We start from the raw sequence: 22,723 nt of genomic DNA on the forward strand, positions 1-22,723 counted from the left end.
AAATGTAAAACTGTGAAGGGAACACCTTATTTTAAGGTAATGTAAATCAGGGAACATTATCTGATTGCATGCATTACAATCCTAATATTATGGAAATATTTTGAGTCTAATCCCACAGCACATTTTGCCACCACTAGATGGCACAGCAACAGAAAGTCAAGGAAAAGTCAGTTAAAATAAACAAACCATCACAACAGATGTAACATTTATAACTTTAATTTAATTTATTCAGACAAAATACGTTGCACTTTCTTTCCATGTTCCAAAAATACTTCATTACAGTCGATAAGCATAACACATGATCACCACAAACTGTACTTTATCAGTAGTAATTTCATGATCACTTTCCCACAATCCATATTAAACAATTTAGGTTCACTGACAATTACAAAGGATGAGATCTAAAAACTTATGTTGCCATTTTAAATCCATTTTAGTGCAAAAATAAATGTGGTATCCATGTACAGTCATTTACGATATAGCACTTTTAAGATATTTACCGATGGTCCTGTGAGTTTTGAATGTTTAAATGCTGGAAGACCCGTGATAAAAGCACTTTGCACATTTTCTGAACGTTTTACTTTGGCCAATACCATGGTAAAGTACTGTAATACTCCGATTTGTGAAGATAAATGAGCACTTTTGTGAAAGGAATCAGGCTGAAGAGGCACTTTCTGTTGAGTCAATAAATTACCTACAATACATTTTTTTCAAGGAAAACAATTTACAGGTAAAGGGGACAATTCTCAAATAGGTAGTAGAGAAAAACTTGGTTCTTAAATGCAAGGTAAAATGGGTTTAGGCCAATGAAAAACATGCAAGATCTGAAAAGTTTGGTCCATAATTGCTTAATATTTTGTTCCAACTCTGATTTGCAGTTCCTGTAATCTACTTCAAAATGAAGAGTACGTATTAACAAACTATTTGAACACTGACGTTAGTTTGAGTGAAACTTTAAATGCTGGTACAGTTCCATCAACACCAGTGTGCCAAAATCCTCCATGAAGCTTGCACAAAATAAGGTGAAAAGACCCTAAATACCCTAACAATATAAAAAAAGAAGAACAAAATAGAAAAGAAAACAGTCACAAAATGACACAAAAAAATACCTTAGGAAACCAACACAATCAAGACAAACCCATTCATAACATCTTCAAATCAGTCACTTCTGGTACAATTAAATAAAATCACTGTGCAGTAGATTTAAAGATTAGTCTAATGATTCACTAAAAGCATATAGTGCATCAATGTAAACAAAAAAGCTGCTCCAACACAACACTATGTTCGTTGGATGGTTGAATTTGCTACAATGTGATATTAACAGTTCTAATATGCACTTTAGACTTGTAATAGCACACTGAACGTCTCTAACAAGGAAACGCAAGAATTGGCACTACAAATATATGTCCGCTTTGGTTTGCAAAGGCACTATATGGAGGATGGGTCTCATTTTTATGCCTTTTTCAATGCCCACCCGGAAGAGACGTTCCTTTTGATAATTGCACTTACATTTACGTTCACATAAGGATTAAAGTCACTCGAAGTTCCAGCGCTGGTGTTTGTCTCCGGGAGAGCAACTTCTCATCTGGATATCAGTACGGCCATCTTCTTTGCGGTAGGACGTGATACACATGTTTGAATGAGGGTTATATATGCTGCCATCCTGAAAAGACACAATTGCCAGACAATGATCAATTTAGGCATGAAAATGCTACAGGAAAGCATATCTGATACGCAATAACATGCCAAACAAGGTTTTTTCTAATCTCCTGTTTTCTGATGGCACGCCAGTGATAAACTGAGCTACAGGCGAACAGACTCACGTCTCTGAACTCCCACACGATGCCTGGAGGAACGGGAGCACCGTCTTGTGGGCAATGCTTCATCCCTATGTGTGTCAATCCATCCTGGACTTCAGCACACAGCTCGGTCACAGAGTTAAACCGGATCTCCTTTTGAGATGTGTACTCGAAGTACTAAGAGAGATGGAGAGAGAAAATTTTCATTTTGTTTGAAATGTATTTTGGCACATTTCTTTGGCTTTTGTGTGTTTTCATACATGGTGATGGTGTTAGAGTTGGGAAGTTCAATCCATTATTGAGTCCAAATAGCCAATTTTAATGAATTTTCATGATATATAATGTTTTATATATATATATATATATATATATATATATATATATATATATATATACACACTGCCCGGCCGAAAAGTTGCTGTTTTTATTTAAATAGGCAAATTCTTAAGAGTCTATGATTGGGTCATTATGTCATCATGGGTCATCAAGGTGATTATTATGTTTCCAGCATGTTATATGTTTGGCAACGGTTCTTCTAACCCTAACCCTGATGGAGTGTGTAGCTTTTCATTTCTTAAACAACCATGTAGAAAGACACAGGAAGACAATGTCAAGATTCATCAGGCTTAAATTGTGAAAGAATGGTTAGGAGGGAGCATGAAGAATCATTTTCACATATGAATCGCACCTCTGAGTCCAGACCTTAAATTCATTGAAAGTCTTTGGGATGTGCTGGAGGAGACTTTACAGAGTGCCAGAGTGACTATAATGATGTCAAAGCTGAATTTTCATCGTCATTACTCCAGTCTTCAGGGTTACATGATCCTAAATAAATCACTCTAATATTCTGATTTGGGGCACAAGAAGCATTTCTTACCATAAATTATCCCAAAAAAATAGATGATTCTTGCTGACCCCAAACCTTTGAACAGTAGTGTATATGTTTTTAATAACGTGTATATTTATATATATGCACATTATATCATTTGAATCTACTTGGCTACAATGTTTGATACTCTGGAAAAAAAATGAGCTTAAAACATTCATAGCGAATGCATAAATATTGAAATAGAAGAGGCTGAAAAATATTGAGAAAATATTTGTTGCATTTGAAAATCACTAAAAACATTCCTCTACAAAATCGAAAAATGTTCAGCAGCAAATGTCATTTAAGCGACAAATACGGATGTTTGCACGGATGTGGTTAGCAATCAAAGCCCGGTTAATAATTCATAAGCAAACAATTTATCGAAGCAGAGGATCAGAAGTATATCCTTTGAGGGTAAAGGTTAGAACGCTGGAGTTAAAAAAGAAAAAAACAGGGTGGAAGAAACTTAAAGGTGCAGCTATTCAGTGAAATAATCCATGTTCAGTGTTTACCAGATGGACAGATGTGACCTCTCTCTGGTTCAAACTGCAGTCACCATTAGTCTCATTATCCACATGTATATTTCATACAGATGTCTATCTTTGAGGAGAAGTGGCTAAGGTTTCCTTTTCAGTCCAGGCTTTAGAAACATTGATTTTCACTCACACATGGTGCTACTTCACCATGTCCCTTAATGCAGAGCGGCAACATAAGCCACCGGACACATTTGCAGGTTGCCCTTTCCATTACATATACATCCCCAGCAACTCATTCACTTCTTCAACTGTGATACTAGATAAATAACAAACCTCAGAAGGGCAGCACATCTCAGGATGGATTATGTTTCTGCACAAATAAAGATAGCTTTGTTTCGCTGCAAACGCAACGAACAGGGTCTGATGGATCTCCTGCATCTGCTGTCGTAGGTGTTATAGAACTGGACATGAAAGCACCTCATGCTCATTTTTAAAGTTACTCGATAGCTCTGGCAAATATTAGAAATGTAATTAATTAAAGCCCCCTTTAATCCATTTTGAAGATATCAGACTGTGGGATAAGACAGTGGCTTTTAAAATGTGGGGTAAACTCCCTGCGGGAGACTATTCTCAAATCTCGTTCTCTTCCTCAAATTCAAATTTGCCATATTAATGATAGATGTGAGAACACTTTCTTCTCCTTCACCACTTTCTGCTTATATGGTGTTAAGTAGCGATGCACCGAAATGAAAGGTTTCGGCCGAAACCAAATATTCGATATGCTCTTGGCTGGAAATTCCAAGTGAAATTACTTTTTTTGTAGAATTGTATTAAAGGCACAATATGTAAGATTTTTGCATTAAGGTGAAGACGACCACTCCCCTCATTCCCCGCTCCTTCACAGCGTCATCAAGCTAGGCCTTTGTTATTGTTTTGAATATGTGACCTCTATCAGCGAAAATTACATACTGTGCCTTAAATACTAAACTTTTTAATTACTTTCATTAATCAACACTGAAATAATTTTTTTGGGAAAATGAAAATAAAGTTTATTTAACAATCAATTAATTCATCAAATTTAGTTGAACAAAGAATATTTGTTTTTTAATTTTTAACTTTTTAATAATTGAATTATGATTCTACTCCAATTTGTTGGTGAAATATTAACATTTACATGCTGGCTGTGTAAGTCATCAGTAAAACAGTAAAAATATTATGTAAATATTACATATTATATAAATATAATATGCAAAGCAGTAGGTTTTATGTATTCGTTTATTTTTGGGATATTTTAAAAGACCATTTCCATTATTAAAATGTTCAAATACATTTAAAAAAATATTTATTTTATTAATGTATTTTGCAATAACAATGTGGGCCTAGTGACAAAAAGATTTTTGAAGACTTTTTGATGCTTTTTATTATTCAACAAAACAGTGAAAACTGAAAGAACAGATTTTGAATCGCTATTTTTTCCCAATAATACATTTTTCCACAGAAGCATTAATATTGGTGTTAGTTACCTGATTACCGCCCTGACCATGGCAGCCGAACAGGGACAGGTGAGCTCCTGTGGGATTGTGGTCCGGGGCATTGTAGTCCAGACATTCAGAGTGGATTCCAGCACTACGCACCTGCACCAGGAAAGATGTAAAACCATTAAAAAAAATAGCGAGAATTACATCAAAAAGGAACTCCAGAAGGAATTAGATTAGACTAGATTAGATTAGTCCCTTACCGCTCCGTGCCATCCAGGCCTGTCCTCTGGCACATGCAGGCCGGGATAGATGTTCTGCAGATACCATTCAAAGCTCTTACACTGAAGCCGCTTTCTCAGTACAACCCTTTCAGATATATCCCCGTAAGATTCCTACAAGAGCAAATTAAAATCAGGCCTCAAGACAAAGCTTACAGATTACTGACTGAAATCTATGTAGGACTGCCTTGACCACACGTCAGAAAGTATTATCTGTAATAGGGAGCAAATATTGGAATACTTTACCGCAGTCAACAAGACAAATGTTCTACTTATCACACTTTTAAAGATCATCTGAAGAAGTGGCTGATGACGAATCAGTTGTGTAAATATTTTTCTGAGAAATTTTTATAATGTGTTTGGTATATTGTCTCTTTTTAGAGTTGAGTGTATAGCTGAGTATTTGTTCTTGTGTGTACCTACCTAGGGACTGCGGATGTATAGTAGCAATGTTGCTATAATACGGCTTGTTTACATTTTGTAATTTATACAAGTGTTCATGAACACGCTTTGTCCCTATCAAATAAATAAACTAGAACAAATACTTTTTCTGACACTAAAACCTTTCTGCTTTATCCATTCGATTTTTTAATCAACTTTACTGATATTAATAACTTTTCTAATATCTTTATTTTAGTTGCAACTTCAAAGATATCAAACAAGAATGCCACGTAAGTACTTCCTCTAGGGCGCTGTCCTGTAATGTTGACACAAGAACTGCCACGACACACTTTCAACACGCCAAATGCCAAAGAAACCCAACCAGGTAAACAAGATAATATTAATTTAGGTAACACCTCACACAGGTATGAAAAGGGTGTGTTTGCATTCAGACCTTAGGTACATGAACAACTCATGACAGCCATATATTGACAGGACAAATATTCTTACTCGTTGCATCTGGTGTTGTGGCTACCAGAGAATGATTTATTATTTGATCACATTAATAATGTAATTTGTCTGTGAAGTAATATGGAGTTACATGCCACATTCAAGTCAGCCAGGGTGATATAATATATGTTTGGCCTAGTTTTAGTATCTTTGTCAGCTAATAAGCTTTTCAAAGACAGCCAAAGGAAGAACAAACACTGTAAGCCGAGAGAACGAACGCATTCAAGCAAAACCTGAGCATCATTTATCTCTTTCACAGTTGTTTCCCCTTCAGGAGTACGTGAGCAATTTTGAGAACAGCACTTTTCTAGATAAATGTTGAAGCAGTTAAAAGAGGAAATAATACAATGGTTGTACACCTTTGATTATGTAACAACACAGGATGTTAATAAAGAGGTGCCGCCCACTGACAGTTTGTGCTGGGTGGGTGGATGGATGGATGGAGGTGTACCTTGCGTGCTGGAGGGTTTCGGTTATAGAAGTGCTGTTTGTAAGAGTCCATCCAAACCTCCGCAGCACGGACAGTGTTCTGAAGGAAGTTGGATCGGGAGTACGGCGCTTTCTTGGGGAAAACGTGACCCACATGGGAGCATGGGTGAATTTCTAAAGACCCGCCACACTGCCACACCTGTAACAAAGTAAAAAAACATGTTCAAAATAAGTATGAATCAAAATGAACAGAGGTGTTAAGTAAAAGTCCTGCCATAAGTTTATTCCACCCATGAACTCAGTCAGCTGATTTCACTAATTAGTTCCGTCTCCTGTCTGAATTAGCAAATCCAGGTGATTGGAACAAAATACCTTGGAGAACTTTTACTTTCTGAACGTGGACTTTACACCCATGAAAATGAATTTCTGATTTTAAAAAAAGACATTGTAGGTGGTTTTCCATTATTGAAATTGTAATGTGAAGTACTGAACAAATATAATAATCAAAGTAATAAATAAATAGCAAATAATGCAACATTATTAATCACCTTATTAATTCTAAATAATTAAAATAAAGTTAAGTATATAATGTGTACCTACTAATTTCACGACATTAATAAATATTAAGAAAAAATTATTACTAAATATATAAATAAAGTTTTTTTAAAATTAAATTATTAAATAAATAATTGCAAATAATTAATGGCAAAAATCATTATTGTTTTCAATATGGTTAGGATGCTAAAACAGATCAATGTGTATGCTTTTTGGGAAAAACCCACCTACGATTGACTGCATTAGTTATAATGTAGTATAGTAAAATAGTATAGTTCTGCATTAGAGGCTGGATACCCGACGGGCCGGGCCGGGTTCGGACAGATATTTAGAAATTATGTTCGGGTTCGGGCGGGCTCGGTCACATCAGCGCGATATGGCATTGAACATTTTAAATTTAAAACAGCTTATTATGTTTGTAGCCAATGTGCCTGATGCTTTCACGTGATGCAAACGTTCGTTTTTGTGATTAAAATACATGTAAAATATTACCATAACATCTGTCTTCCTGTGTGCGGAAATTTGTTTATGTAGCCGTGACAACGAAACACGTGCATGCGCGCCTGCGTTAAGTGCGCTTGCTTCTCCGTGCGCGCTGATGCACTCATCCTGCTGACATTTCCGAATGTCTTCCTACAGTTGCTTCATAAAAGCAGGCTTTCCACACAAACAAACGCACATGTGTCATTAGTATGAGAAAAAAAATGGGATTTTAACTGTCGGTCTCGGGTCGGGCTCGGACATAAATATCTTTATGCCTGTCGGGCTCGGGTCGGGTTCGGTTTCTGCTCTGTCGGACGCGGGCCGGGCTCGGACAAAAAAATTCGGCCCGATCCGCACTCTATTCTGCATATTAAAATACAATATGATAAAGTATTTTAATGTTGAAAAAATGTCACAGTTCAGTTTTTAAATGAAAGCTAATAACCCACAAGCATTTATATCTAGAGCATCATTATTTGTTTATTGAGATTCGACTCATCTCACATACTATTTTTGCACACAAACTCAACATTTTCTGTGAACAAAGTATCTGATTTCAATGAAACGCACTGCCTGTCAGAAATAAAACATGACATGACAACAGCGCAGTAGATCCGTTGAGACACCGACACAATTCTTTTTTAGGCATTTTCCAGCTTTATTTCCCACATGCTTTTGAATTCCAATTCACAGCACATCTATTATACATGAACATCGTACAGCCCTAGAAGATAGAGCGTTGTATTCTGTTTCCATATGCATAAAAGATTACTCCATGGTATTAACCATCAATCTTCATTTCTAAGCATAGGCTGAAAAAAGAAATCCAATATGAGAGATGTGTCTAATTATAAATGCTCAGTCTCTCAAGCAAATTACCAGTACAATAGGTAGCAGGAGTACAAAATACAGGTGTCTTACCCGGAAAGAAAGTTCCAGATTCTCTCCTCCCCAGACCTCCATGCCCATGTCGTAAGTGCCCAGAAACTCAAAGTAAGCCTTGCTGACGGCAAAGAGCCCCCCTGCCATAGTGGGAGACCTGTGAAGCGAAAAGCAGCAGATCATTGGCAATTCATCAGAGATATTCCCTAGCAGGTAAGTGCTTCTTAGTTTCAGTTGAGCACCTCAGGTTCTGGCCTCGAACGAGCCTGGAAAGAAATCATTCTCTTTTTTTACCATTTTAATGTAAACCTAGGTCTGAAAATTAAATCTTTTTCACTGAACTGCAGTTAATCAACACAATACACATTTCCTTGTGAAAATAACTTCCAAAAACTTTTTACTGGAAGTCTGGGTGGCTTATAGGGAGAGTTCAATTTAAAAGTCTCATGTCATTCCAAACCATTATAACTTTCATTTAGCAATGCACCAAAATTAAACTTTAATAATGAACTAGAATGTACATTACCAGAAGAAAATGTGAAGTGGTGCTTGCAGTGGCAAAACTCGCCACTCGGTTGCTAGGGTGTGGTACATGATTGCATACGAGCCAACAAACATGTCTGTACTATGTTCTGGTGCTGAGATATGGCTTATTCATGTTGTTCAGGTGGTTGCTAGGTGGTTGCTAGGGTGTTCTGAGTGGTTGCTAGGGTGTTTTGGGTGGTTGCTAGGGTATTCTGGGTGGTTGCTAGGGCGTTGCTAGGGTGTTCTGGGTGGTTGCTAGGCGGTTGCTAGGGTGTTTTGAGTGGTTGTTATGGTGTTGCTAAGCGGTTGCTAGGGTATTCTGGGTGGTTGCTAGGGTGTTGCTAGGGTGTTCTGGGTGGTTACTATGAGGTTGCTAGGTGGTTGCTATGAGGTTGCTAGGTGGTTGCTAGGGTGATCTGGGTGGTTGCTAGGCAGTTGCTAGGGTGTTCTGGGTGGTTGCTATGATGTTGCTAGGATATTCTGGGTGGTTGCTATGGTGTTGCTAAGCAGTTGCTAGGGAATTTTGGGTGGTTGCTAGGGTGTTCTGGGCAGTTGCTAAGGTATTCTAGGTGGTTGCTATGATGTTACTAGGTGGTTGAGAGTTGTCACAGATGGTTACTATTGGAGTTCTTAGCATTTTCTTGGCATGATTTAGCACTTACCTAATTGCTATTAGCATGTAGCTATTCACAGCTAGCATGTGTAGCATGTTGGAAGTCCTGTTTGCCAGCATGAGTCAAAAGAACCAACCCCCATCTCTATACAATGTTCTGATGCAGAGATATAGGTCTTGCAAAATGGTTGCTAGGATGCTCTGTTTGGTTGCTAGGGAGTGGCTTTGCAGCTGCCAGTCATGAAACTGAAAAGGCTGATTGTCAGTGTGAATGATATAAACCAACTCCCATGCCTCTGTGACATTCAGAATGGAAGATATCCCTCTATGGATTTTGGTTGCTAAGGTGCTCGACAATGGTTGCTAGGGAGGGGCTACGTAGTGTTGAGGTGATTCATTATTGGTTGTTTACTGACCCTTGTGTTTCTATGACACTTCTATCCGGAGATATCCTTTTGATCTCTTTCAATAGAAGTCTATGGAACTTGTTGCTAAGGTGCTCTAAATGGTTGCTAGGGCGTGGCTTAATAGCTTCACAATGATCCTGAGAGACTGATTGGTCATCTGAGTAAAATGAGCCCGTCCCCTTGTCTCTATGACACTGTGATCCAGAGCTATGTTCAATACAAAATCCCTATCCAATGTGTAGAACGGCCCATTTCATGGGCCGTCCTACACCATAGTAAGTCAATGGGGCAACTTTGAGCAGCTCCTGCCCCCAGGGGTGCAACTTTTACCCCATTGTGAGGTATGTTCTTACAGAGCCTGTCAGCCTCTTCAAATGTGGCAAATCACACGTTTCTGTGAAATCTGATTTCTGAGCTATGACTCGTCAAAGTTTGTTGCAATGTTAAGTCTATGGGATTTTTTTGGGCGCTTTTCTGCCCCTGGGGCAATTACCGTACCCCCGATCTCTTAGAAAAGATGTAGCACACCTCTCCTCAATAAGCCGCACGATTTGACGCCTTTCTCAGGGGGCTGTGATGTCAGCATGTATTTTTTACAACATAGTAAAAGATAGTTACTATAGAGTTATTATAGAGTTCTTAAAATCTTTATTAAAAATGGCCTACGGTTCTAGGGTGCTGTAATTGGTTGCTAGATTGAGGCTATGAAGATTTTAGACCATTACTTATTGGCTGCTTGATAATATAAATCCTCTGAGGGAGAGAGAGAGGGAGAGAATGCAGGGGTGTCAGGCCCTTTGTGTCTGTGTGTGTGAAAAAGTCGGTTGGGATTTGAAATTCTGAACATTCCGCAATGTTTAGTCAATGGGATTTTTTTGGCCGCTTTTTCGTCCGCTGTGCGAACATCGTACCCGATCGCTCATAAAAGTCATAGCACACCTCTACTCAATGAGCCGCATGATTTGACGCCTCACTCGGGGGTCTGTGACAAAATTTGCGGGACGAGTTACGCGCCAAACTTTGTCCAGAATAATAAGAAGACGAATAATAAGTATGCACAATAACAATAGTGATGCCTTGCCTTTGGCAAGCACCACTAATAAAAAACGGGTTATAATTATGATAAACTGGTTGAAGGCTAATATTAAATGTCTATACTATTTTTTCTAAATAAGTTAAAAAATAAAACACTAAAAACTAAAATCAATTATAGACTTCATAACATAAGAATGTACAGTAAGAAAAATATTAGTTCACCCAAAAACGAAAATTCTATCATCCTTCACTCACCTTCATTTTGTTACAAACTCTTAAGACTTTCGTAAAACTTCGAAACACAAAGAAGATATTTTAATGTTTCTACATTGATATTCGATGTAGCTACCATTTTGACACTTCAAAAGTTCATAAAGTGTTCGTAAAATTAATCCGGATGAATAGAGCAGTTAAGTCCAAATTGTCTTATGAGACACAATCACTTTATATGATGAACAGATTCAATTTAGCTTTTATTCACATATAAACATTCATCAACACTTACATCATTTGTGGTAAACTGACGCTCAAGCATGCTTGACGTGTGAGAACCAATGAGGTTCATTATCGTGTTACGCAGCATGTTTGAACTACAGCATGAACCAATGGGGTTTGCGTGTCAAGCAGGTTCGGTTGAGCTTCTGTTTATGTTCGCTGATCATTGTTTATGTGTATAAAAGCCTAAATTAAATCTGTTCATCACATAAAGTGATCGTGATCGCGAAAATTTAGACTAAACCCCTCAATTCACATGGATTAGTTTTATGAACTTTTTCAAATGAGGGTGAGAAAAATGTGAAAAAAAATATATAATACATTTTTGAGTGAACTATCCCTTTCATTTCCAGATATGATAAAAGTTACATATAACAGTGTTATGAAAAGTATTACATTTCATAAATTCATTAAATTACTTTAAATATTAACTTTAAGTGAGTGTTAAATGACAGCAAATCTAAATGTAAAAATAGAGAAAATGAGAATAAACAATAAAATATGCAATAAACTAACAAAAAATATACTACTATAAATAGTAGTACTGTAAAATATAGTAAAATGGTCAATTTCTTCTTTTGTGTTCCACAAAATAAATAATAAACGAAACAATAATTGAAAAATAAATAAATAAATAAATAAATTGAAATAACTTAAATAATAATTGAAACAACATACAGGCGAGGGTGACTATCCCTTTAAACATTTATAATCTTTTTCTTAAACTGCCAAGAAATACACAAAGTTGGATTTGAAAAAGTTGACCAGAAACCAACCTAATGGGGTCAATTCTGGATTTGCGTGTCTTGCGATCGATTTCAGGCACTCCATGCCACTGGAATGTCAGCCTCCAGTCAAAGCCGCCCACCATCGGCTCTTCTGTCTGCATGTAGAACTCAAATGTGTTCCAGTCAATGGTGTCAATAACCGGACATATGATGGTGGTCTCATTCTCAGCAATTCTGATGATAGAAAAGACGATAAAAAACGATATAAAATTTGCATTTCCCTGGCGAATACACTTCACAAACCTGTTACTGTGGATTATGGAAGTGTTTCTATGCTACATTTGAATTCAATTTTAAGTCACACCTCTCCAGCAGTGGCTCGATCCAGCCAGGCACACACTCACAGTGGCAGTCAAGGAAGGTGAGCACGTGTCCTGTAGCGTAGGTGGCGCCAATGAGCCGTGCCCGAACCAGACCTTCTCTTTTTTTGGTGCGAATGAGACGAACACGCTCCAGGTTACTGACATACTGTTCCAGCTGTGATTTCAGGTACACTGTAATCCATGCAAAGAAAATGTGAATCTTTTTATCAGGATCCAACACATAATGGCGAAATCACAGGAAAACAACTGATTTACAAGTAGACACATTTGTAAAAACTAATATAAAAACTCATATGGAATGATAACTATGGCTACCTTACTATCCAGAACTTTGTAGAGGAAGCATGAAATATGCAAACATAGGCAAATGTGTGAATATATTTCAATGCAATTAAGGCATGTTGAAAATTGTTGATTTTTAAACGTAATAAACATTTCATAAAAGTAATATGAAACGTAATAAGGATTTATTAAAGCCTGTTCACACCAAGGATGATACATTTAACTATAACAAAAAGTTTGATTAATCGTTCTAATTCTATGAGAATAGGGCAGTCCACATCAAGACTATAATGATAACGATATTGTTGGAATAATTTCAGAACGATTTTTTCCTGATGAATGACAAAAACACTGACAACCAATCAATATCCACCAGCTTGAGCATTTAAAGTGATAGACAACACAACTGCAGAGTGCACATACAATAAACAGAATGCTATTGTCTGTTGATGTGGATGGTAAAATATTACTCAATAATAAATTATTAAAATAAAAAAAATGATAGTTATCTTTATAGTTATCATTTTTGGCGTAACCAGGCCTTAATTCATACATCTTCACCTATCAGTGTAGCACCTAATAGGTTCAAAACTTTTCTTGCTTACATATTCTTTAGTTATTAATTGGTTGTGGAAGTGCTGACCAATCAGGATGAGACAAATTTTCCTCTATAGTGGAAAAGGACCTAAATAATTAAAAAGTAGTTTTAAACTAGTGGAATTTTAGATTTAAAAACGTGAAGTCTGTCTAGAAAGAGTTACGTCACCTCTGTCGCTGAAGTCATCTACGAGTATGACCTCCTTCAGTAGGACGGCTGGCGTCGTCTCCAGCACACTGTGGATGGTTCTGAGTAAAGTGGACCAGGCCTCATTGTAAAATGCTATGACCACTGATGTTGTAGGCAGACTACGGATGTTGTACTTCTTTGCTTTGCATCTGGCATTGAAAAAAAGAGAAAGAGTTAATCAGACGGTTAAGCAAACTGGCATTTATTCAGATCATGTGGTTTAAACACTACATATTATAATGTGCAAATGTGAACATCTAAAACATAGAGGAACTTGACACAGCTCTGTGAAACTGACATCACATTCATCCTGCAGTATGGATGACGACTTATATGTCACGTGAAAATTATGTTGTGAAGAAGGAATCTGACTACTAATAAATGTCACCTCTCAATTTGTAAAACAAGACATTTTATTCCTCTTCTCTTTGTATTTGATTTCCTCCAATTTAAAATCTGTAAGCATTGCAAACATTTCTGGTTCAGAAAGAGATTCTCAGTTTAAAAAAAAAAAAAAAGTTGAAGGAGAGATGGGAGACAGACAGACATGCCAGAAACATTTTCACAGCATTCCGAGTAACAACTTGAACCCTTTAAGACAGAGACTTTAAAAATTGCAGAACTATCCAAAGATAAAAGATACTAATCATTTAATGTTTAATACACAACCGTTCAAACCTTTTTTTTTTTTGGAAAGACAGTATCACTTTTATTCAACAAGGACACATTAAATTGATCAAAAGTGACAGCATGTATATTGTTACAAAAGATTTCAAATAAATGCTGTTCATTTGAACTATCTATTCATCAAAGAATCCTGAGAAAAATCTATCAGTTTCCACAAAAATGTTAAGCAGCATAACTGTTTTCAACATTAATAATAATGAGCAATGTTTCTTGAGCACCAAAACTGTACATTAGAATAATTTCTGAAAGATCATGTGACACTGAAGACGGGAGTAATGATGCTGACATTTTCAAAACAAAAATGCAAACAGTTATTTTCAATTGTAATAATATTTCAAAATATTACTTTTTTTTTTTTACTCTATTTCTGATCAAACAAATGTGTACTTCATTGTGTTCCTTGAACTCTTTGAACTCTAGAGAATCTACATTCACTGACGGCAACTACATTTGTGCACATTTACAATAATTATTGCTACAAAGAGAAATGCACCAGGAAAAAAAAACACAGCATAATTTCTGGCTTATGCTTAAGTCTTTGACAAGAACTAACTTGCCTAAAAGTTATTTCAGAAAGCGAGTAAAAGAACTTCACATTAACCGATAAAAATCCCTGCTGATGCCAAGAAATGTGCTCCTGTCGTGTGTGATCTCCAGGAGAGCCTGTGATGTGGCAACCAGAGCGCAGTTGAAAGACTGCCGGGAGAAAAAACATCCAATTTGTCTCACTTCTCGTCTTCCAAGGGGACACTTTCTCTTTTCAGAGCAGTAGCTTGAACCCTACTCATTATTGTGTGACAAGAACCATGAAACAATTATTCTCATACAAAAGCATTGCTGTTCTGAGAAAACGTCCCAGCTCTATTTTCTATTGTTGTTCATTTTTAATCATGTTGTCTGGCTGCAGGCAATGGATTTGTTTCAGACAACAGACAACATCTGTAAAGCTGCGAGGTGTACTGAAGTGGATAAATCCCCTGAGGAATCACCATTCAGGACATGATTTCAATTCCTCTGGAAGTGAAAACAAGCACATTTCCTATTTATTTTTCATGCTTATTTGTAATGGAATATAATGTAATGCATTTATTCGCCACATTCCTCTATAAATACAATTGCAATGACAAGCATAGTCACCAACATGATCCTAGTTTATTCTTGGTGGTTGCCAGGACATTTCTATACATTTCTATCCAGGACTTGGCTATACAGTTACAAGGTGTTCTACATGTAAGTGTTTTTAGCTATGTTGTTAGGATGTACTAGATGGTTGCTAAGGTGTTTCTAGGGGTTTTCCAGGGCTTTTCATTACAGTTATTAAGGTGCATGTTGCTATGCAGTTGCTAGGTGTTTTGGGTGGTTGCCGTGTCGTTGATAGGGGGTTAACAGGGCTTGGCTATAGAGTTACTAAGGTGTTCGGAGTGTTTTTAACATTGCCATGCAGTTGTTGGGATGTTTTGGATGATCGCTAAGGTGTTGCTAGGGGGTTTCCAGGGCTTTTCCGTACAGTTATTAAGGTGCATGTAGTTACCAGGGCTTTGCTATACAGTTACTAAGGTGCGTTTTGCTTTGTGGTTGCTTGGGTGTTCTGGATGGTTCCTATTGTGTTGCTAGGTGGTTTCCAAGGCTTTGCTATACAGTTGATAAGGTGTTTAGAGTGTTTTTAGCATATTGCTTTGTAGCAGCTAAGGTATTTTCTGTGGTTGCTAAACTGTTGATAGGTGTTCTAAATAGTTACTATAGTGTTTTCGGAATGTTGCTATGTGGTTTCTAAAGGCAACTACACATTACAAGATAATCGGGCTGATTTTGGGCCCAATTCTCCCCTTTCAACAATCCTAGGTAAAGTCACGCTTATCTTGATGGATCTACAGATTATCGTATCAGATTTCCCTGAGGTGTGATGCGTGTAAAAAATTATTGAATCTGCTCGGAAAACATGTAGAATATTTCCGAACAAAAATCCTGTTGTGTGGGGGGAACCACAAGAACAAACGCACGCACACACTGTAGATTGTCACGTGGAACGAAACAATCAGAAAGCGAGCTGATGGAAGACAGAAGCATAACATTTTCTGTAAAAAGCAGTCCAAACACTAGCTGTGACCCAAATGATGCACTATACACTATGAACTTATAAAATTTTTATGCACCATGAACTCAACCGTGTAGTGTATGAACTTAATACGTTAATTTTGTCTTTCAACATCGGAGTCTGATAGCCCCTTCCCCATCACTACGTAAAGCTGCGACAGTTGAGGGCGTGAAGTGTCCAACGTTACACACTTGGTTTTGTCGGTTAAATAAGTGCATTATCCGGGTACTTAAAGTGCACTTTTTCTTTTTAGAATTTTCAGTGTGAACGCCGCACTATTTATACTACAAAATGGCTTAGAATAGTGCATAAGTACGCGATTCAGGACACACCTACTATTATCGCCATTTTCCTTGGCCGTCGTCTGCCATGTTTGTTTACTCTAAAGTCACGTCTGACGGTGAGAGATTTTGCGCGAATCTGTTAGCATGTGGTATTTGGTCTTGGTTACATCGCGGCACTCCACACACTATAGAAACAAAACTGTTAAATCTATGATTGTTTTATCATCATGTTTGTGGTCTCTCACATTTTGAAAATCTGAACTAATCTTTAAGTGTGGGCCAGCTTTTAGGCAATGTTAGGTGGTAGGAGGGTGTGTAATGAGCCCATTGATGTGAGGTAAGGTGTGGAAGACATACTCGTGCATCCTGTTGTCTTGAATATGGCGATGGAGAGATATCTTGTCGCTGGTGAAGATGTTGATGGCATAGCGCTCAATGCTGGCTTCCTCCTCTTTCTTCTCCTCAGTGCTGAGAGTCAATCGAGTGGCTCGGCCATATTCTCCCGGAGCGTTGGAGTCTGGTGCTAGCTTCTCGTAAACAGGCCGCAGGAGGATGTCGGAGTCCTCCCCCTCATTGGATGGAAGGTCACGGGGCAGGATGCCGCGTTGACCACCATTATTAGCCAGAGATGACGGGGAAGAACGGGCTATAAGGAGATAGAAGAGCCACAGCAGAGAAAAGAGGAAGCCGACCTTGGCCAAGAGAGCCACCTTCCTCGACCAGCGGATCTTCATGACCTGGCAGCCAGCACCAATAACAGCACCAGTCAAAGAGCCACAGACTCCCACCTTTCTGAAGGGCAAGAGAGGAAAGAGAAGGTGCAGATTAGTGATAGACTGATACATTGGCCAGACTGATCTACTGAAAGCCTTGTCAATGAACAATGTACTGTTTACGAAAAAAGAGTGTTTCAAGTAGAAAATGTGTAAAATTATCTTTTTAACTGAAAACGGAACATGTTATTCAGACACATTGTTTCAATGTGCCCTTTTAATCCCAGGGTGTGTGACTAAAGTCTCATGCTAACCGCCAGCTCCAATCACTGAAGCTGAATTTGTGGGGTTGAATACAGACAATCCATCATCAACTGAGGGTAACGGAGTAATCACATAATTGAGCTGCATTAATATTTCAGCATGCAGGGATTTAGCTGAACAGTAGTCGTGACAGACAGACAGACAGTCTGAGACAGTAATCCCATTCCTCAATCACAACACTTCAACATTTTAACCTCATTTAATAATGAATGTTGCTTACGGACACATATATTTGCAGCAAGACTGCACACTAAATGTAAATGGACCATCAATGCACTTAAAATATTTGGGAGTCTGTGGTTAAAATGTTTGGCAGTATAACAGCTGATGGCAGATACAGGCTTACTGTATGAATGTGTGCAAATTGCAAAAGCGAGTGAAAAGAGGGGAAGATATGTATGAAAACAAACTCAGATCATTATCAGAAGATCCAACTAGATGCTATAAATACCTATTGGCTTGCTTTAAATTGCTTCCACTTCTGTGTGCTCTTTAAAAATAGTAACACACGTATAGGTTTTAACTGCACATCTTATGTTGAAACCATATGCCTGTTATAAAACATTTACTCATAAAAATGTTCCAAAACTTTGTCATAAATATAACCATTGTATTATAAATTATATATAAAATGAATCCAGTACATTTCTTATACACATGTTTGACCTTATTTAAAGTAAAGTGGGCCTAAAAGTGTTTCAACACTTTAAAGGTATAGTTCACACAAATTAAAAAATTCCATCATCATTTGTATGAGTTTCTTTCTTCTGTTGAACACAAAAGAATGTTGGTATAACCAACCAGTTTCTGATCCCCATTGACTTCCATATCATTTTTTTTCATACTATGGAAGTCAATTAGGTACCAGCATCTGTTTGGTTTCCATCATTTTTCAAAATATCTTCTTTTGTGTTCAATAGAACAAAGAAACTCATGCAGGTTTACAACCATTTGACGAATAAATGATGGCCAAAAACAATATATTTTCTAGAAAAGTGAGTCATTTTAAAAGTGTTTATTTTTACAAAATTGTAGCATTTTTTGTTTAAATGTATTATTTATATTATTTTTTATCCTTTAAGTTGGCTTTGAAAATTATGAAAAGGGTGTTTTCTTCTCCTGCTCCAATCTATTGAAGATGTAGTTCCCCCTTTCCAAAAGACTGGTACCAAGCCAAGAGACAAAAGCTTTCTGGGATTACAAAATGGAGAGCTCTCTAAAAGCAACCTTTGACTGGGCACCCATAAAAACGTCCGGACTAAACCTGATAGGTTAGATGGATGTGGGAGAGCAGGGGAACTGCAGCTCTTGAGGGTTGAGAAGCTCGAGTATCACCTCTGTGGCATTATTACCTTTAAATTATAAGGTTCAAAAACTGGTTTTGTGCACAAAAGTGTTTAAAAGCTTAACCGTGTTATGTCTTTTGAAACCCATTTGACTTTTTTCCATAATACACTAAGGAGAAATTCACAGCAGAATGTCCAAGCTGTTATTTTTCATATAATGAAAGTGAATGGTGACCATAGCTGTCGAAGCAAGATTTTCAGTGAATGATAGCTTAAATTTCCTAACTGTCATATGACTTCAGAGGACTTTGGTTTTAATGCCTGCTGGGTAATACGGGCTACTTTTAGTGTTTTTTTAGTGCCATTGGTCACCACCTACTTTCATTGTATGGAAGAGAGAAGCTCAGACATTCTGCTTAACTTCTCCCTTTGTGTTCCACAAAAGAAATGAAGTTATACAGGTTTTAAACAACATGAGTATGATGAGGATGATAGAAAGGACTGTCTGTGCTGTATTAATAAGCAGGGAAAAATGTGACAACCAGACAATCTAGGGAGGGTTTAGTCAGAACATTGTCATTATTATGTATACAGTAAGATGGATTTTGCTGCTACATGTGAATCAGGAGCCAGAACATCTGTGTTACAGACTACAGCTGTCTTACAGTTCCTGCTGAAAGCAATAGGCCTAGATATATTTACTGTACATAACAGGACTTTGATGACGCTTAAATTTAGGTGAGTTAGTACCAGCCCAAAATGATTGACATATCCAGACTTAGTTGTCGAACAAGTGCTCTCCATTTGCAGCTTGTTCCCTTTCAACTGTCAGATTTATATCGAAACACAACTATACTTGACATATTTTTTTTTAAATACCTACATCACTTGCTTATTCTATGTAGCATTTCCTTCCATTTTCTCTTTTTTAAAATTATGACATTACATTACCACTCACTCCCCCTAAAACCACCTGTCCTCAAACCAGAACATCAGAACTTGAACTTGATATAGATTAAAATATTTTACATAAAATAAAAATGTTTATAGTTTTTTTTTCCTACTACGTAATTGTCACTCACACACCCATATATCAAAACATCACTGTAAATAACATTTTTGGATATTTAAACAAAATGTACTTTAAAAAAATATCCAAAAATGTAATAAAATCAAAATATCAAAAATATACAGTAATGTCAAAGTACGGAAACAAATACTTTTTTTTAAACAAATCTCTTATGCTCAGCAAGGCTGCATTTATTTAATCAAAAATTAACTAAAAACAGGAATATTGTGGAATATTATTACAATTTAAAGTAATTGTTTTCTATTGTAATAAAAAAAAAAAAATTATTATTCCTATTATAATGGAACCCTGAAGACTTGAGTAATGATGCTGAAAATCCAGCTTTGCCATCACATGAATAAATAACTTTTAATTTGTAATAATATTTCACAATATTACTGTTTTTACTGATTTTTTTTATTAAATAAATGCAGCCTTAGTGAGCACAAGAGACTTCTTTGAAAAACATTAAAAAAAAATAATGTTTCCAAACTTTTGACAGGTACTGTATATTTTCTGGATTTCAGACAATCCAGATGACAAAAAATTTATTTCCAAGTTTCAGCTGGTCACCCAGCCAGGTTGAATTGCTACTCAACTGGTTTAGCTAGTTTAGGCAAGTAAAACACAGTTTGTTAAAAAAGAAGAATGTAAAATTCCAAAATAAGTAGTAGCAGTACCGAACAAGGACTGAGTTTTGACTCTCTCAACACTCAGAAACTAACAAAAACATACCAAAGTACAAAGAAATATGGTAATTGAAAACATGGTGGTACCATGATGCATGGTAGTGTAATACAATTCTTTAAGAGCTTGAATTATACAACATTTCATAGAAATATGGGCATCATTCAACAGCATGGTATACATCAAAGCATATGGTTATAGTAGGCTACTATTATCAATACACAATGGTACCACCAGAGTATTTTTTTACTCTCTCTCTCTCTCTCTCTCTCTCTCTCTCACACACACACACACACACACACACACACACACACACACAAACAAACAAACACACACTCAGTAATCTGAGATCACTTCGTAAAGATGCAGCAGAAGCACATGTCATCATCAAACTATTAATAAAATTATGCTAACCCATAACATATGAACTGTTTATAACATAACTGGTAAATTTTCATCCAAAATACAATGATACAGCCGAGCAGTGCCTTTCCGTGTAAAAACATGAGTGAACGGTTCACTTCAAACAATTATCATCGAATGTATCATTGTTCTGACTGACTGACGGCTCGTTAACATGCATAACGTGTTCATATTGCACACTCACCCACATACATACACGAGACTCAAGTAACTCAATAGCTGATGATCTTACCTGATCTCTTCATGCCGTGCTGTTAGACATACAGTATAAGGAACAGCTCGCCTGCCGCTCGTGTCACTGTCAGCACACACACATCCTCCTCAAACAACAAACCCGCTCTACTCCACACACAACTGCAGCTCGCGCTAATCGCTTTCAGCAGCTGGAGTTTTTACAAACGGGCGATCTTTTGACGAGTTACATGTATGAAGTGAATGTCATAGTCTTGCATGTACTGCATCGCACCCCAGGAAGTTTCAGATTTGACAGTCTGGGCTTCATAAAGTGAACCACGTGACCAGAGCATTATGGGAAGGCTGGAGTTCTTCAATGTGCGTGCATTAGCTGAACACTCAAGAGCCCCTGTGCGTCATTTAATATTCACACTCTCGAATGTTTTTAAAATATTTTATAAGGGATTAAAATACACAGACAAATGAAAATGCTCTTATTAAATCAGCCTATAAAGAATAGGCTACACAGGTTGTTTTATTAAGAGATAATTTCCTTTAAATTACAAATAAGAAGAATGTGCATAAATGGTTAAGAATTTGAACACAGTGCTTGCTAAAGTTAGACAGCAGTTAAATCCGTAATCTTTCATTAAAAAATATTAAATGACAAAAGTACAGAGCAATCATAATGTTGCCATTGAAGTCTTGCTCATGTGTTGCTGGAGGATGCTCAGAATATGTGAGCATGTTGTAATTCTTTCTAATGTTGACTCAACAACGGCCTCAAATTGCAGAGAAACTCACATTCTGCAACGTGGCAAGACTTTTATGTTCAAGGTTAGACTGTTAAGACTGTTAGATTGTCTCTGGACATGATAGGGTTAACTGTGCTTCAGTATTACCTTTCTATTGTACAGGTGAAACAGGTATATCTGGGCCCTGTAAATCATTTCCAGCTCAGCACACAAGCCACAATCCTATTAGTTTTGTTTCTCAACTAATGTAAATATATTAAATACAGTTCACTGAACAGCTCATAGGCAGGGGTTTTATTTAGTAGTCTTTTTCCATGACACAGCATGTGTGGATACCATGAAATAACCACAAATACCTGATTTTCTTTACTCATTATGATAATTACTGTTACCATAGATCAGAAGTAATTATTGACAAGGGAACATGAACTGTTGGCCAGTGTAGAGCGGCATGTTGAACAGAAAGCTGAGCTGCTGCCCTGCCAATGCACTGAATAACTCTTGTCTGAAACATTTATGTTCATTCTCATCTGTCCCAAGGCAGACATCAAACCGAGAACTGTGTCTCAGATAGTTTTATATGCTACATAATTCAAATGGACACTGAGACACTGAATTTATAGCCAAGATGTTACCATTATAATTGATTTAAACAACCATGTACAGTTTTCATAACTTTACACTGTAAAAATCAACTTCTTTAATCAGCATTTTGTCTTGTTTGCCAGTAAAAGTTTCTAATTAAAATGAGATAATAATGTTTTCAAAGAACATCTTGAATTATTGTTTTTAAACAACAATGTACAAGTTCCAGGAAAAGTTGATCATTAGA

At 36.9% G+C, this 22,723-nt stretch overlaps 1 protein-coding gene across 1 annotated transcript; it reads right to left on the minus strand.

The window, feature by feature from the left end:
- Positions 1-200: 200 nt before the first annotated feature.
- On the minus strand, positions 201-21,498 carry poc1bl (POC1 centriolar protein homolog B (Chlamydomonas), like). Its single transcript, XM_077196202.1, has 12 exons — positions 21,195-21,498; positions 16,818-17,252; positions 13,374-13,543; positions 12,307-12,496; positions 11,991-12,176; positions 8,179-8,296; positions 6,242-6,418; positions 4,882-5,013; positions 4,667-4,777; positions 1,824-1,976; positions 1,510-1,663; positions 201-1,042 (listed from the first exon to the last, which is right to left on the minus strand). Exons 2-11 carry the CDS (start codon positions 17,192-17,194, stop codon positions 1,535-1,537), a joined length of 1,743 nt encoding a protein of 580 aa, XP_077052317.1. The 5' UTR covers positions 17,195-17,252; positions 21,195-21,498; the 3' UTR covers positions 201-1,042; positions 1,510-1,534.
- Between the last annotated feature and the right edge of the window lie 1,225 nt (positions 21,499-22,723).

This window comes from Siphateles boraxobius, unplaced genomic scaffold, assembly GCF_051911475.1.
Source record: "Siphateles boraxobius isolate OS27281-9 unplaced genomic scaffold, OSU_SipBor_1 35, whole genome shotgun sequence".
NCBI classification, from domain to species: domain Eukaryota; kingdom Metazoa; phylum Chordata; class Actinopteri; order Cypriniformes; family Leuciscidae; genus Siphateles; species Siphateles boraxobius.